The sequence below is a fragment of the Lampris incognitus genome, chromosome 4 (assembly GCF_029633865.1).
Source record: "Lampris incognitus isolate fLamInc1 chromosome 4, fLamInc1.hap2, whole genome shotgun sequence".
NCBI classification, from domain to species: domain Eukaryota; kingdom Metazoa; phylum Chordata; class Actinopteri; order Lampriformes; family Lampridae; genus Lampris; species Lampris incognitus.
The window spans coordinates 30942802-30961456 of NC_079214.1; the positions used below are offsets into that span (position 1 = coordinate 30942802).

Here is an 18655-nt window from a genome sequence, read left to right on the forward strand (position 1 = left end):
TAAGTGGAGCCGTGGAGCTGTGGAGCTGTGGAGCCCCCCCCCCATCACTCCCTGAATGAACTAGGAAAAAAAAAAGCTCCGAACTGACCCAAGAAATATTCTGGAAGACATGAACGTAAAAGAGCAAGAAGGAAAGTACGTCAGAGGAAATTTACAGGTTTTAGGATCAAGAAGTACCACTGGGCAAGTAACAGGAAAGGGCCGGTGAGATTTTATTTGCTGGCATGTTGGCAGACCGAAAGCCTAGAAATCTATACTAAAGAGAATTAGTCCATGGGGAACTGTGAACCTCGGTCTATTAGTAGCTCTAGGTTTCAACTATATATATAAATACAAGTGGAACATTTGATTTATTGTGCGAGAGAGCATGTGAACTCAGTCATTCTAGTTTGGAAACGATTAGTTGACAGGGCATCCCTCTTTGACAAAGCAGATTAGGCTGACCCTTTAAGTGACCCTAGTTTATAGTGATACTTCTACTTTGGAAACTAGTTAATCAATTGCACCTCAAGAAATTACAATATTTGGAACTGTTTGCATCCATATTAAGCCCAAGTGAGGTATGCAAACACTCTTGATCATTGTATGATAACACTGACAGGACGGGGAGACCACAGATTGGTCCTTAACATAAACACAAATACCTAATTTTTAGGTGGAGTAGAGGAGTTTGGGGGAACCAGGAAATGTATTTAGGAAAAACCAGGAAGTGTTTGAGAACCAGGAAGTATTTTGGGATAGAACAATAAAATTTGCTGGCATCCTCTGAACTGATGAGGTCCATCCTTTGGCAGGGCAAGTCTCCTCTTCTTTTCTCCTTTCTTGTCTTCTCTCATTTTCTCTCTGTCCATCTATACAAGTTTCATTATGCAAATGGACAACAAAGTATCATTAATACTTCTTTAATGTTCATAATGTCCCCTCTTTTTCTTCTTGAACACTTAAAAAATTGTTTTGGGGGAAATTGAAAAGGAAACCGAACAAAGAGTGCAGGTTTGCGGTCTCTCTCACAGCTAAAATGAAGATCTGTGAGTTTCCTTTAAATGTGTCTTCATTTAAGCAACTTGTTGCCAGTCACATCTTTATCATTCTTTTACGCATAAGTGTCTTGTCATTGTCAATGATCAGTATCGCCAAGGTAACTGTTAATGTTAATTGGTATTTGCTTATACACAAAATACCTCCCCTTGTTGGTGGTGGAATAGGGGTTCATATTGGTAAGTCTTTCTCTCCCCTTAAACACAGGGTCAGGTGAGTGCCCTTTCTTTGTCAAAGAAGGGGGAGATATGAGTATTTAGGTATGAGGATTGGGGTAATTGTCTGTTCATAGGGACTGCATTTGCAGACATATCTCAGAAACATATTTCTGTGTGTGTATAAGAATGTGCATAAGTGAGTGTGCACGTGTATTCACGTGCTAGCATGTGTGTATGTGTTTGTGTTGAGTGTGTAAAAGACCTTGAGGTCAGTCAAACTGGTTGAACTTGGACAGTTCGCACAGGCCTCTCTAGCTACCCTTCCACGCCCCATCCATCCTCAGACCTTAGCTTCCAGCAGCTCCAGGAAGAGTTTGTGCATTGGGACTTTCCCATCCTGTTTGATGCTGTAGAAATGCTGCACGGCCTTGGTGGACGTCTGGCGGAGCAGGGGAAGGGTCATGAGCAGCTTGCCTGCCCGGCGAGGGTCCTCCTGGTGCTGGGAAGCCTCGTAGTCCTGCAGGGCCTCATGGAGAACATCTTGTAGCTTTTGCACTGCATCCACGTCCTCAATGTGCATGGAGTCTGGACAAGGGTAAAGGAATATTTAAGTTGATTTATTATCATCAAAATACATGACACATATTTAGAAACAAGATAACATTTGATCCATGAAGTTGTAAAAGAAGTATTCCAGCCTTCCACTGTGTTGTGTACCTTGTAAATGGCTAGAACGTACACTACCGTTCAAAAGTTTGGGATCACCCAAACAATTTCGTGTTTTCCATGAAAAGTCACACTTATTCACCACCATATGTTGTGAAATGAATAGAAAATAGAGTCAAGACATTGACAAGGTTAGAAATAATGATTTGTATTTGAAATAAGATTTTTTTTACATCAAACTTTGCTTTCGTCAAAGAATCCTCCATTTGCAGCAATTACAGCATTGCAGACCTTTGGCATTCTAGCTGTTAATTTGTTGAGGTAATCTGGAGAAATTGCACCCCACGCTTCCAGAAGCAGCTCCCACAAGTTGGATTGGTTGGAAGGGCACTTCTTTGAGCAGATTGAGTTTCTGGAGCATCACATTTGTGGGGTCAATTAAACGCTCAAAATGGCCAGAAAAAGAGAACTTTCATCTGAAACTCGACAGTCTATTCTTGTTCTTAGAAATGAAGGCTATTCCATGCGAGAAATTGCTAAGAAATTGAAGATTTCCTACACCGGTGTGTACTACTCCCTTCAGAGGACAGCACAAACAGGCTCTAACAGGTACTATTTAATGAAGATGCCAGTTGGGGACCTGTGAGGCGTCTGTTTCTCAAACTAGAGACTCTAATGTACTTATCTTCTTGCTCAGTTGTGCAATGCGGCCTCCCACTTCTTTTTCTACTCTGGTTAGAGCCTGTTTGTGCTGTCCTCTGAAGGGAGTAGTACACACCGGTGTAGGAAATCTTCAATTTCTTAGCAATTTCTCGCATGGAATAGCCTTCATTTCTAAGAACAAGAATAGACTGTCGAGTTTCAGATGAAAGTTCTCTTTTTCTGGCCATTTTGAGCGTTTAATTGACCCCACAAATGTGATGCTCCAGAAACTCAATCTGCTCAAAGAAGTGCCCATCCAACCAATCCAACTTGTGGGAGCTGCTTCTGGAAGCGTGGGGTGCAATTTCTCCAGATTACCTCAACAAATTAACAGCTAGAATGCCAAAGGTCTGCAATGCTGTAATTGCTGCAAATGGAGGATTCTTTGACGAAAGCAAAGTTTGATGTAAAAAAAATCTTATTTCAAATACAAATCATTATTTCTAACCTTGTCAATGTCTTGACTCTATTTTCTATTCATTTCACAACATATGGTGGTGAATAAGTGTGACTTTTCATGGAAAACACAAAATTGTTTGGGTGATCCCAAACTTTTGAACGGTAGTGTATGTCTTCTCTTTTTACAGCAATGAAGTGAGGTGCTTACCACTGGGTCCAGAGCACTCACATCTCTTCTTGATTAAGTTTACACCCGCATGTGTCTTTGTCAGCGTCTGTGCCCCATCCATCTCCTGTGTTATTGCTCAGTGCCAGAGAAGGGCCAAGGCCTCATTTATGCTCAACGTTAAATACTACATATACGGTTAAGGAAGGAGCTTTCTGTCCGTACTTTGCGTTCATTTTATCCATAATTGTACATGTTTTCTGAAAGCTTATGGATACGGATGAGACGGTGCGGTACCACTGGAATTCGTAGGGATAGTCTAGCCCAGCGGTCGGGAACCTATGGCTCGCGAGCCATATATGGCTCTTCCGGTGACGGCATATGGCTCCCAGACAATTTTGAGTTGAAAATTATTTTTTTTTCAAAAAAATCAGTTTGTAACTGATTTTAAAATACTTGTGATATTTCTTAATAATACTGTGTCATTTTAAAGTAAACAGAAATTAGTTTTGAAGATAAATTTCACGGGTCACGGGTCACCCGTGGGTCGGGTCGGGAACCAATGGCTCGCGAGCATGTCCGGGTCATTGTAAAGGTGAAGAAATCAATTTTATCAGATAGCCAACTAGTTTATCCGCTTCAACCCTTGTAACGGAAAAGATGGCGAAAAGAAAAAAAGACGATGATTACCGTGCATTCCAGGCTGCGTGGACAGAGGAATTTGCATTTGTGGAGAGAGCAGGATCTGCGATATGTCTAATATGCAATGATAAAATTGCATCGATGAAACGGTCAAATATAAAGCGGCACTTCGATACGCACCATGCTTCATTTGCATCGAAATATCCAGCGGGGGACAGCAGGAAAAGGGCATGCGAGGAGCTACAGCGGAGAGTGCAGACGAGTCAGCAGCAACTACGTGTGTGGACCAAGCAAGGTGACGGGAATTCCGCTAGCTTTGCGGGGGCTTTGGCAATAGTAAGGAATGGAAAGTCATTCACAGATGGCGAGTATGCCAAAACATTCATGCTTGATGTGGCCAATGAACTGTTTGATGACTTCCCAAATAAAGACAAGATAATCAAACGAATAAAAGACATGCCCCTGTCAGCAAGAACTGTGCACGATCGTAGCATCATGATGGCAAATCAAGTCGAGGAAACACAAATTAAGGACATAAACGCCGGGACATACTTTTCTCTCGCGTTAGATGAGTCAACAGACGTTAGCCATCTATCTCAGTGCAGTATCATTGCCAGGTATGCTGCAGGTGACACACTGCGTGAGGAAAGCTTGGCTGTTTTGCCAATGAAAGGGACAACAAGAGGAGAGGATTTATTCATGTCTTTCATGGAGTTTGCTAAAGAAAAAAAACTACCGATGGATAAACTTATTTCTGTCTGTACTGATGGTGCACCCTGTATGTTGGGGAAGAACAAAGGATTTGTAGCGCTTCTCCGTGAATATGAAAAGAGAGCCATCCTAAGTTTTCATTGCATCCTGCACCAGGAGGCGCTTTGCGCTCAGACGTGTGGCCAGGAGCTTGGCGAGGTGATGTCTCTGGTCATTCGAGTGGTCAACTTTATTGTTGCCCGAGCTTTAAATGATCGCCAGTTTAAAGCTCTGTTAGAAGAAGTTGGGAATCATTATCCCGGTCTGCTTTTACACAGCAACGTGCGTTGGTTGTCAAGGGGGAAGGTGCTCAGCCGTTTTGTAGCTTGCCTGAGTGAAATCCGGACTTTTCTTGAAATGAAAGGCGTCAAGCATCCTGAGCTAGACAACACTGACTGGCTCCTGCAGTTTCACTATCTCGTGGACATAACTGGCCATCTGAACCAGCTCAATGTGAAAATGCAAGGTATTGGAAATACAATCTCATCCCTTCAACAAGCAGTGTTTGCATTTGAAAGCAAGCTGGAAGTCTTTCTCAGGGACATTGAAACAGGTCGTCTTCTGCACTTTGAAAGACTGCAACAATTTAGAGATGCATGCTTAGCAAGTGACTCCACTCAACATCTGGATCTCCAGCAGCTAGCTGGCTTTACGTTCAATCTCCTGCAGTCATTCAAAGCACGTTTTGGAGAATTTTGTGCGCGCACTGGTCTTTTCAAGTTCATCACTCATCCACATGAGTGTGCAGTGGACAAAATCGACCTGACATGCATCCCCGGGGTTTCTATCGGAGACTTTGAGCTGGAAGTTGCTGACCTGAAGGCATCAGACATGTGGATGAGTAAGTTCAAGTCACTTAATGGAGAGTTGGAAAGTCTTGCGCGACAGCGAGGAGAGCTGGCGAGGGAACACAAGTGGACAGAAATTAAAAATCTTCAACCTGAAGACCAGCTGATTCTTAAAACTTGGAACGAGCTTCCTGTGACATACCACACAATGCAGCGTGTGAGTATTGCCGTATTGACCATGTTTGGCTCTACATATGCATGTGAACAGTCTTTCTCGCATATGAGGAACATTAAGACCAACCTACGCTCACGTTTAACTGATGGAAGCCTCAACGCCTGCATGAAGCTCAACCTCACCACGTATGAACCAGACTACAAGGCCATCAGCAAAACCATGCAGCACCAGAAGTCGCATTAAAAGTAAGACATATTTAATTTATTATACGTTAAAAATACTATATGGCTCTCAATGAAATATATTTAGAAATATTTGGCTTTTATGGCTCTCCCAGTCAAAAAGGTTCCCGACCCCTGGTCTAGCCAATAGTATAAGCCAGACCAGCGAGATACGATGAAGACATCTAAAAAAATGGTGGAACTCACGATGTAATTAATGGCTTCACAGACCACCACCATCTACAACACTGCCTCCGCTTTCACCTCTTTCTTAACAGGGACATTATAATGACCTCCTCCACTGGTGCCATGTTTGTTGTTGTCAAACTTTTGACTCTGAACTGCCCTCTAATGGATGCATTGCTTAGCATCCAAGCCAACGTAAAGGACGCATGGAAGTATGTGGGCAGTGACGGTCACATCGTTTCAAAGGGACGTATTTATTTTCGTATGTAAGGGACCATAAATGACTTAAGGTGTTAAGGTCTGATTTTAAAATTTTCTCATTTGATTTTCTTAAACATCAGCAAACTAGTATTTAAAGTTTTACACCAAGTAAAAGACTATTTTCTTGCAGTTTTCGAGACCCCATGTGAAAATACTTTACCGCCAGTCTTCCTTTTTTCTTCTTGAAAAAACCTCTCTCTTTCAACCTTGTGTTTAACATTGTGATGTGGTCAGTGTGTTACCTATACATCTTGCCATTATACAATTTAACATTGACTTTCTTTAATGTTAACACTTAATGTCAAGTAAATCCTGGAGTTCGACTTCAGACACTGAGGAGCTTTCTCTGTCTGTTTAATGTGTGAATCGGTGGGCGTGATGAATGGAGAGACACCAAGGAGAGTGGGAGGAGATGGAGAGAGTCTTGTAACAAGATGGAGAGACACGGGAACAGAAGAGATTGCCTTGTTCGTGTATTTGTCTACTTGTGTGTCTCTCTGGTGTATGTAAGTCTGTGTGTGTAAGAATATTCATGTGGCGATTGCATAGTGAGTATATTTTAGCACATGCAGCTGTAAAGCCAGCGAATGTCCCTCTATAGTAATGCTCTATATACTGCCCTCTAGGGAACTGAAGTCTTAATGTGAGCTGGCCTTTAGCTTGCAACCCCCCGATCAATGTCTGCGATCGATGACTACATGCATGTTAAATAATAATCACAAGGCTACTATTGACAAGCCATCAGACACACACACACACACACACACACACACACAGACAGACAGACAGACAGACAGACAGACAGACAGACAGACACACAGACAGACACACACACACACACACACGAGGGGAAGGAACACATATAGGTGTAAATTTTTGTATGTGCTACATAGATACATATTCATACAGGTTTCTCTCAGTACATACAATAATGAGCACAAAAGCATCCACACACATATATAAATCCAAATAATCAGTTATTGATGTTCATATGAACTGTGGAGATAGTGACTCTCAATGATTAACTGCAAGGCACAAGATACTCTGCCTTAAGAAAAAATTAAAAATGCAGGTTTAGGTGAGTAATTCTTTGTCTTTAAACTTGTGTGTGTGTGTGTGTGCTTTAATACATGTGTATGCATGTAGATTGTCCCACACTTGTAGACCACACACACTATAATTCTTTAGAGATAGCATGGTTTAGAGAATATCTAAAATACAGGGATGTCAATAGGAAAATAAACCATTAATAGCAATCATAGAACATTTAACTTTTTTGACATTTTCATGGGATATTGATGATGTGTCCTGCTCTGTGTGTGTGCATATGTGCACGTGCATCTATATGAGGGGAATGCTACCCTCATGGAAGATAGACCTATAATCCAAAATAACACTTCTGAAAGGAAATAGCTATACTAACAAATTTAAAATACTTATAACATCCACCAGGCTAACACGTGCTAGCACGGCCAGCATTATGATTAAAAAGCATGTACATAAATATATATATGTACATGTGCAAGTGACAAACCTGTGTGCAAGACACACCAGTGGACAGTTGGTTGCCACTGCTCATGTCACCATGCAAACACCTGGGCATAAGTGTGACCACTCACATTTACTGAAAGTGCCACACATCATGACCAAACAAACATAAGGTATCACTAGTAATATTAATTTGTCATAAAATATATCAACACTTACGGACGGACACACACACACACACACACACACACACACACACACACACACACACACACACACACACACACACACACACACACACACACACACACACACACACACAGGTTGGATCTATAGAGTGTAATGCACGTATCAGTATGCAGGACCAGACAGAGGGTGGTTGGATTCTATAAAGATCAATAGAACACCACAGCTTTCATCACTTATAAAACTGTCTTCCCTTCCCTCCTGTATATACAAGAAAGTGGCTCACTCATTAGTATTTATTAACTCTTTTCCACATGTTTCAGCTTTATGCTGTTATGCACGATGGAATGTCACAAAAAGGGGAGAGTGAGAGCCTGACATTTAGCATAGGTTGTGAATCGGCTACTACTACTGTGAATCTAACATACTGTTTACCCACTGTGACACATCTATCTAGTTAGATGTGTATATACATGTGTGAAAGAGAGGGCACATTAGAGATGATAAATTTACTTTGATATTTGGTCTTAAAAGTTCTTCAACAAAATCATGGGATAAATTGAGAGTCTAAACCAGCATAGTGAAATATGATTCTGGAGGTGAGATCTTTTGTGTGGGTTTAATGGGTGATGGACAGGGACTGACTGTTTTGCTGCCTTGTTAAAAGTTGACTGATTTAGTTACAGTTGTTAACAGGTAAATACAGGAGCCTATTCATTCCAGAATAACACAACAACAACAACAACAATAACAACAACTAATGAGCAGGACAGTGTAGGGCTGTTAAAGCATACAAATGAACAAGTAACGTGAAATTCGCACAAGTACATACAGACAGGCATGCACATACATGCACACGCAGAGATACACACTCATACACAAACGTAGACACACTTTTTTTTTTCCACTGGCTAGTTTTGGTGTCTTTACATGTGGGGCACGTTTGCGAACATTTCTTAAGGCTTGCCTTCATTAATGCAGGCGATTAGCATCCTGCGAATTAATTAGTGTCAGTGCCCTTCAAAATGCTAATGCTAGCATTCTGTTGTCTTGTAGAGCATTATCTTGTAGAGCACTCGAAGCAGTGATGTTAAGCTAGGCTCTTACTTTGGAGCCAGTTGTTTGGAAATCAATCAGCAAAATCTACTGTTGCAAATTTGCGATTTTTTTTTGAACAGTTAGTGAGGAAATCTTGTGATGTAAATTTTGGCTCTTATTTACCAATCCGGTCTTTTGAATTCATTCAGCGGAGTCCTTAAGATTCACTGGAAAAGAAATTTTAGCCTTGTGACGAGGGCTGCAACTTGTCATTTCCCCACTTTAAGCCTTTGGAATGAAAAAGATAAGGCAGTAATATTTAACTGAGCTACTGCGGCCGTCTTGCAGTCCACTATTCGCAAAGTGAATGTTTTGTGGCTGCTGATGCAAGGAAACCAATTTCAGACCCATAGTATGACTCTATTACAACTAATCAACCAAAATCCTTTCACCAAACTGCAGATTGTAACACCCACGGTAAGGGAACATTCGCCAGTTTGCTGTAAGACTGTTCTTGTCTTCTTTTTGCCTTTGTGTGTATTTTCGCCACTCATACTTTTCTTTGCTTGTCCTTGAGTATGTAACAGCTTTTTGCAATAATCATAACCTCATATTTTAGACTGAACTCATATGTGTGCACGCAAACACATCTTTTAGAGATCAGGCTGCGCTTTGAGGCAGCAAGGCCTCTGCTTGCCAAACACTGAACAGTCATCATCATCATCATCATCATCATTGTTGTTGCTGTCCATCCGGCAGATCCAATAGGTTTTCTCATCTTTCAGACTATAGCATGTACACAAACACACACAAATACACACAAGTGGGGCAGAGAGATTGATTGACACACATGGCCCCCAGAAAAACAATCTGTCAATATTTTTGTGTATGGGTGCTGTTGTGTGTGGGGAACGTGTGTGTGTTTGTAAGTGTATGCGTTACACTCTGCCTGAGCATTTGTGAAGACAAGAGACTGTGTGCGAACATGCACACATTTCTGTGTGTGTGCATGTGGTTGGGCTTGTGTGTAGACTGTAGCCCCGTCAGAACAGATGGGCCCTCCCTCCGTATTCAAAGCTCTCCCATTGCATTCTCCCATTTAAACACATTGTATTGACAGCTTCCCCCTTGTAATTAAAGAGTACTGAAGAGCTGGCCGGCATCCAAGACAAAGTTCAAAAGACTGGGTCATGGGAGGGAGAAGTGTGTGTGTGTGTGTGTGTGTGTGTGTGTGTGTGTGTGTGTCAGTCAGTTGTCGATGCAGCAGGACAACATCAGAGAGGGGGCTTTATCGACAGAACTGGGGTCCTAATGATTGCACTTTATTTAACAGGCATCTAAAGAGACAACCATGCTAATTGTAAAGGGGGTGGCCACTCTGGCAGGGGGTGGGACCATGGGCTTTCGGTTTGGATTGGGGGAGCTAAAAGATATTAGTGTCTGCTGTGTAAGGAGTGTGTACGTACGTCTGTGTGTGTATTTGTTTATGTGTGCGTGGAGTAGAGGTTGCTTCAGAAAGTGGGAGGTGGGATGGCTGATGGCATTGCTTTATGGGTTTATTGGGAAGGATTAACTGTCTCTGTGTGTGAGACTACATGTGTTGCAGTTGTCGGTCGTGTGTGCACGCGTGTGTGTATGCGTCTGTGAGACAAGTATTTAAATCGCTCCTTTGATGGTTCAGCTCAAATGAGTCCCAGGAGGCTAGGAATTCTAGGATTAACTCTTTTTCCGCCAGGCGTTTACATACATTCACCATTACACACGCACACAGGCACACACACACACACACACACACACACACACACACACACACACACACACACACACACACAGAGGAGACAGTCTGTTTCACATCTCTGTGTTCTAAGGTGCTTATAGCTTATGGCGGGATGTAGTTTTAAGCAAAAAAGATCAAAATTACCGTGTTGTTTCTTCCATACATCCATAAAATTAAAATGACATTAAACCCCTTTTCTGTAGATTTAAGTATCTGCACCTTATAATATTATGTTTAAAATGGTTTTGTTAGTTTCCATGTACAGAACAGCTATTAAGCCATATCCTACAGGAACTCATTCAGTTGTAAAGGGCCTTGATTTAAAAATCTTGTTTGCGAGAGCAATTATTCAGTAACCCTGACTTAAAAGTTCACAAGAAAAATGGGAAATATTTCTATGGGGAGTCATGTTGATAGGCCACCAAGAGAAAATGGGTATTTGAGAGGTACGCATTTCATTACAGGCACCATCAGTGTCCAATTCGGCTGATGTGGGCTTGAGGCGAGGCCCATAGCCCTCATGTGTACATATTTTGATGTGGAGTGGTGGGGCGTAGCTCTTAATTTTACTTGCACAAATTTGCTTCCCCAGTTGAGAAGACAAACCAAAAATGGCTCCCGTGATGCGTTCCCAATAAGTTTGAACTTTAACATCGAGTGAAAGTAGATTTCCTACCAGAGTTAGCCAGAGCGATGGCCTTGAGGGTGACAAATTCCTCCTTCTCTAGTTTCATGGTTTTGTATTTCTTGACCAGTTGCAGGATAGCATTGTTCAGGTCCAGAAGTCCTGCTAGTTTAGACTGGTCCTCATCCATGATGTAGTCCTCAGCATACACCAACTAGATAGATAAATAGAGAGACAGATAGATTGATAGATATCATGTTGGTATTAGGCAGTGCTTTCTTTTTCTCTTCGAGCTTTGAATGATTTGAGTGAAAAACAAACATAGACCAAACAAACTAACCTTGTCTTCAAAGGACAAGGAGCGGTACACAACACGCAGGATAAGTATTTCCATCCATGCACTCTGCAGTAGACTCATCTGGTCTGCCAAGGACAACGTAGAGAAACCTGATGGAAAGAACAGAGGACAGAGAGTCAGAAAACAAACAGGCTTTAATGCAATAATGATACATTTAGTCAAAATATAAACTTAACATATAAGCCAAGAGAAAGAGGGAGATAGAGAGGGTGAGACGTCGGGGAGAAAGTGAAAGAGGAAACAGAAAGAAAGGAAAAAATGGCTTGAGAGCAGGGAGAGGGTCAAGGCCTGCTCTCCTTGCCTCCCTGCCCACTTCCCTTTCTCCCGTGGTGCCAGAGGCTCTTCGCCTGGGAAAGGCAGGCCTTATCTCCCCCTGACACAACCTCCATGGATCAATGCTAGCCATCGCCACTGTATCACGAGCACTCAACAACAGCAGCTATAGCCTCAAAACCGCTGCTTTCTCCAATGTCAATCTATGTCTATCTATATCTACCTGCCTGCGCCTGTCTCCATATCTCTCTCTCTCTCTCTCTCTCTCTCTCTCTCTCTCTCTCTCTCTCTCTCTCTCTCTCTCTCCCCAATCCTAATTAATGTCTCTTTATCTGTTGGTGTCTGTCTCTCTCATGCTGTCTGTCTCCACTGGTTGTCTTTCTTTAGATCTCTGTCCCTCTGTGTCTCTGTTGCTCTCTCTGTCTCCGTGATTGTTTGCCATTCTCTTTTACTCTCCTGCTAGCTTGTTTGTTTTGTTTGTTTCCATCTTCCTTTCTTACCTCTCTGTATGGTATGTATTTTTCTATCACTTTTGATAGGTGTATCGAGCCATGCCTGGGTCTCTCTCTCTCTCCCCCTCTCTGCCTGTCTGTCTTTCTAATGGAACACCTGCCCACTCACACCTTCCCTCACAGCTGTCCTCTTCTCACACACCTGTCTATTCACACCTGTCTGCCTGCGTGTGTGCACGTGTGTTTATGTGAAGCCTTCCTCAGCGAGACAGAGACAAAGGCCCAGGTGAGCGCACCTGTCAGAGCTCGCCGCATCTCTCTAATGTGTGTGTGAGTGTGTGTGTGTGTGTGTGTGTGTGTGTGTGTGTGTGTGTGTGTGTGTGTGTGTGTGTGCGAGAGCGAGATAGAGGGGGAGAGACTTTTTAGCGGAGCTCCTTCCAAGGGGAAGCAGGCTGATCAGAAAGAAGATATTTCTCTAACAACATCTGTTGTGATTTGCCTCCTCTTGAGATGGTAAAGTGTGTGTGTGTGTGTGTGTGTGCGCGCGGGTGTGTGTGTGTGTGCGGGTGTGAGAGCGAGTGTTAGAGTCTCTTATCTCCCAGTGTGTTGATGGGTAATGGCAGGCGTCTCATTATGCCCAGGTTGCAGGCTATTGTTGTTTGTAACAAGCTCTAATTCATTCTATCTACAACCGTTAACATCTCTCATCACATTAGGAAACACACACGTGCACACACATACGCACAAACGGGTGGATACAGTGGCACTAATCAGGCACACAGAGATACAAGCGCCAACGCACATACACAGAAATTAATTTAAACATAAACGATTGTTTGTTGATTGATGATTAATTGTAAAAAAAAAAGAAAAGAAAAGAGAAAAAGACAAAACCCAAAAGAACAACTAAACATACACACACATATATTCACAGTGTGGGCAGTATCACTGCCAACTGGCAGTGTCCACCACTACTTCATGAAATCATCAGGAGGGACTAAAGGTGAATTTCTTAAGGGGGTCTTCTCTCTCTCTATCTCTCTCTCATTCACACACACACACATACACACACACACACACACACACACACACACACACACACACACAGGGTGTATACATACACACCTCTTACAAACAAGCAGACATCTTAAGGGCGTCCTGAGTACTGAGCCCATAAAAGAGGAGCAGTGGGACAAAGCTGCATCACTTAAAACAAATACTTAGAATACACAAACAATGAGATTCTGCAAGTGGCTGAATTGTAAGGACAAGTCTCAATAGAGCAGCAGAGGGACTCACAGCTTACTACAGGTATAGTATGGCATGATGTGACTTCTCAGAGCCACCCGGTTCACTTGCAAAATTCCGACACTAGCTTGATTGTCTGCAGATTGCAAGTTTTGTACAAGTTAGCAGCTCAGTGGACTGACATTGGACCAGTGCTATGAAAGGCTTATTTCTTCCAAGTATATCATGCTTTCTTTCGGTTCCTCGCTATTATCATATTGGATTACTTTTCACTATTTCTTTTTTTCTTATTATCTTTTTATGTTTTTATTTGATGTATGAGGACATATTAGGTACATGGAGGGCCATGGCATGGTGCGGTAGAACATTCTAAAAGTAGAAAGATGTACGAGATGTACATCACATGTACGAACACAAGACGGTGGATAAAAATTTAAGCACAAAACTTGATGTAAGAGGTATGATGGCATCTATATCTTTAGGCTTCAGGGCCACTGCCAGTGTCCTTGCATGAGGATCTGGACCACAAATCTATCCACTGGGCTAGCAACTGGAAGATGGCATATCTCTCTCTCTCTCTCTCTCTCTCTCTCTCTCTCTCTCTCTCTCTCTCTCTCTCTCTCTCTCTCTCTCTCTCTCTCTCTATATATATATATATATATATAATATCAACATGGATACAGGAAAAAAGATTTAATACATTGCCTCTCGCATTCATCAGCTGCTAATGTGTTTCAACAAAGAATCATACAGTTTGTGTTGTCCAGCGTCACACCCCTAATTTCGGTTGGACAACCCTGATGTTTCCTTAAAAGATGCATACACTTAGCTTTGTGTGTGTGTGTGTGTGTGTGTGTGTGTGTGTGTGTGTGTGTGTGTGTGTTACTTGAAAACATGGGTAATTCCCATTAATATATGTAAATTGTCCATCTAAGTCATTCCTCTTCTAATAAGCCTACTTTACAAATGCTGGGTAAAATTAGTGGGATGATTTAACTGTGCCTTTTCAGAAATGTTGTACTCAGCAGTATGATAGCATTCCTCAGCTGATGGATATGATACAGAGCAGCTCTGCTGCAGCAAATTTGGTGTTAAAATGTCTTCCTCATGGGCATCTAAACAGCAATCATTGAAGATTACATGGAGCACCACATTTTAAACCGATTAAGTGTAAGTTATTATTGGCCATATCCCTCCAAATGATGAGTGTGCTGAACATTAGCTTTATGACAGCTGGTTGATTAATATTTATCATTCATACATCAGTCATGTCAGAGCACTTTCAGAACAACTGAGAAATTTCTCAATTTCTTAAATGCACAGCAGGGCAGAGACATTACGTTATTTTCTTCTATTCCCATTGCAGTAAAGTGATACCTGCATTTTTTTGACAAGAATTAAACACACCTATGCGAGATAACAGCGACTGATAAACAAAGATGTAAAACTGGGGGTTGAAAAAAATTACATATGAAAAGAATTGCATTCTCATCTATTCTACTTTGTCTTTCCTCGATTCATTTATCAATTCACTCATTCAGTTACCAAGTTACTCATGTTACATTTATTCATTCATTTCCCCTGCTTTGTGTTCCTGTGACTGTGATGGGAGCGCCCAAATGTCCTCATTGTACTACAAGTCTATTTCTACTCAAGGCAAATCAAGGTTTCAGAGTTTATTCATTAATTCAAAAACGTGCTTGCTTATGGCGTCCGGGTAGCATAGCGGTCTATTCCGTTGCCTACCAACACGGGGATCGCCAGTTTGACTCCCCGTGTTACCTCTGGCTTGGCCGAGCGTCCTTACAGACACAATTGGCCATGTCTGTGGGTGGGAAACCGCATGTGGGTATGTGTCCTGGTTATTACACTAGCGCCTCCTGTGGTCTGTCAGGGCGCCTGTTCAGGGGGGAGGGGGAACTGGGGGGAATAGCGTGATCCTCCCACACGCTACATCCCCCTGGTGAATCTCCTCACTGTCAGGTGAAAAGAAGTGGCTGGTGACTCCACATGTATGGGAGGAGGCATGTGGTAGTGTGCAGCCCTCCCCAGATCGGCAGAGGGGGTGGAGCAGCGACCAGGATGGCTCACAAGAGTGGGGTAATTTGCCAGATGCAACTGGGGGGAAAAAGGGGGTGGTGGTGCTTGCTTGCATTCACTTGCTCATTCATGTTAGCAAAACCATGAATTTGACTGATAAAACGTAAGAATGATAGACGTGTGTATTTTTGACACGTTTGTAATGTTGAGGGATACGACGGCCAAATGGACAATTTTAATGAGTTGATACACAAGTTATGCATTTCTCTTTCCAGGCTTCTCACACATTTGTGTGCACTTGTGATTTTGTGCACATCATTATGCAAATGCACATACAAACAAAAACACATTCACACAAGTGAGTGTAAGCGGTATCTGATGCACTTAAATATAAATTACTTTGGTAAATAATTACATTTACACACATCCCCCATCAACAAATATTGCCCTCTCATCACATCAAAAACACACACACACACACATGCGCGCGCAAAGAAAACACCAATAATTAAAAACCCCATGATTAGTTTATTGAGCTGGAACTGGAGTGTTTTTATAGAGGTCCATCAGTGATTTTTATCAGGAATGAGTGTGCATGGATATGCTAGTTTGTGTGTGTGTGTGCATGCTTGAGTGTGTGGATATATGCATACTTTTAAATATGTATGCATTTAGTGTGTCTCAATGATTGCATGCTGCATATTGTATAGCATGCTCATCCACACCTTCACGTTCACGTGTCCATCGCTACCATGTGCACACATTTGCATAGATGCACCAGTGTGCATGTGTGTTTGTTTTTGGTACGTGAGGGTGAGTGTGTGTTCAGAAGGCACGCCTTTTCTCTGTGAACGTGTGTGAGTGTGTGTGTGCACGTGCGTCTATGTCCCCCCCACCCCCCCACCACCCCACTCCAACAGCCTGTCTGGGCCACTCAGCCATCCAATGCCTCTTATCTGTCTGATTAATAGGCGGCCGGCTTCAGGACAAATTAATTAACAGATAACGCCATCTCTCCCTTCTTCCCCTCCTCCGTTCCTCCCCTCCTTCTCATGGAGCGATCGATACAGTAGAAGAAAAGAAACATCAATGGGAATTTAGTGCTGATGATGGAGCGAGGGAGAGAGGTATTGATGGAGAGAGAGGGAGAGAGAGAGAGAGAGAGCACAAGGGGGAGAGAAAAGTGAAGTAAGAGGGGAGAAAAAGAAACGAGTGATGGAATGACACAGGACAGCCTGAGAGAGAAGCGGGGGAATGAAAGGGAAGCGATAAAACAGGCAGCGAAAAGAAAAGAGGGCCAGAAAGAGGGAGTGAAGAGGAAGAGAGGCAAAGCTGTCTTCTATACAGTACCTACAATTTCACTTGACAAAAGAAGGCTCCCTATTGTCTCTAATTACATTTCCTCCTGCCTCTTGGTGAGAGGCCATCTTCAGACAGAGAGAGAGAGAGAGAGAGAGAGCGAGTGTGTGTGTAGGTATGTGTATAACATGATGTATGCTCATGTTAGATACACACACACGTGTATGTAACAGAATGAAATGGATAATACAAAAGACAAACTTATGTGTGACATTTCAAAACAATTAAGCTCAAGGCTTGACTTTGATATTTTATATAAATTTTTTTTTGGATTGCCCCCCCCCCCCCCCCCAATTGTATCTGGACAATTACTCCACTCTTCCAATCCGTCCTGGTCGTTGCTCCACTCCCTCTGCCGATCCGGGGAGGGCTGCAGACCACCACACGCCTCCTCCAATACATGTGGAGTCGCCAGCCGCTCCTTTTCACCTGACAGTGAGTTTCGCCAGTGGGACGTAGCACGTGGGAGTATCACACCAATCCCCTCAGTTCCCTCTCTCCCCCGAACAGAGACCCCAACTGACCAGAGGAGGCGCTAGTGCAGCGACCAGGACAAACTCACATCTGGCTTCCCTCCCGCAGACACAACCAAATGTGTCTGTAGGGATGCCCGACCAAGCCGGAGGTAACACAGGGAATCGAACCAGTGATCCTTGTGTTGGTAGGCAACAGAATAGACCGTCAAGCTACCCGGACAACCCAATATTTTATATTTCTGTGAAATTAGTTGTGATGACATTGTGTATATATTTGACAACATCTTATGGCAAAACAAAAATCAAATGTTTTTTTATAGATTCCAAAACATGTACAAATCAATCACATACGAAAAAAAAAAGAACTACACACTGTAGGTTTGCACATGATTGCAGTGATAAAATATCTACATGCTCAAAGACAGACTGTGTGTGTTAATATGTGCTTCTATATATGCTGATATGTACATTTTCATTGTGTTGTGAAGACGAGCTGTTGCCTTTTGTCATATATATTCTCTTTATCACCTCTCCTCTTCAGTTTTGTCTAGTTATCAAACACAGGTGAATATTTAATTTCTGGGCTTTGGTAAAGTGGGTGGAGGTGATGATTGCTGTTTACTGAAAGTGTGTGTGTGTTTTTGTTGCCAGTGTGTGTGTGTGTGTGTGTGTGTGTGTGTGTGTGTGTGTGTGTGTGTGTGAAAAAGAGGCTGCAGTGCAGTCATGCAGACTTAACCTTTACTATTCACTTTTTCTATTGGTCTCTCTCCCTTTTTTTTTGCTTTGCCTTGCTTTCTCAGACACACACAGACAGACACACACAGAAACACACGTCAAATCCCCAGCCACCCTGCGGCCTGTTTGTCTGCCAAATGAGTCCTGACTGCACGTTTACACCCGAGACCGCACAACAGTTTGACACACACACAGACATGCACAAACAGATAGACAGACATAAACACACACACACACACACACACACACATGCAAGAGCCCTCTTATGCCCCAGTTGTTACACAGATACACTCAAACACTCACATCAAAAAAACCCTATTTGTTTTCTCATGGTTACAGGGCAAATGCTCATAAGTGAGAACCGATCGTGATGCTTATGAGTGCCTCTGCAGTTGTGTGTGTGTGTGTGTGTGTGTGTGTGTGTGTGTGCGTGTGTGCATGTATACAG

The 18655-nt window shown here is 42.6% G+C and overlaps 1 protein-coding gene across 4 annotated transcripts in view; it reads right to left on the reverse strand.

The window, feature by feature from the left end:
• Nucleotides 1-1536: 1536 nt before the first annotated feature.
• Nucleotides 1537-18655, reverse strand: part of esrrga (estrogen-related receptor gamma a) — a 105138-nt gene continuing 88019 nt past the window's right edge. For all 4 annotated transcript variants that reach the window (XM_056278494.1, XM_056278497.1, XM_056278496.1 and 1 more), the window contains 3 exons: nucleotides 11607-11713; nucleotides 11318-11480; nucleotides 1537-1781 (listed from right to left, as the gene is read on the reverse strand). In XM_056278494.1, the coding sequence (XP_056134469.1) occupies nucleotides 1537-1781; nucleotides 11318-11480; nucleotides 11607-11713 (515 nt within the window). The remainder of the gene's footprint in view (nucleotides 1782-11317; nucleotides 11481-11606; nucleotides 11714-18655) is intronic.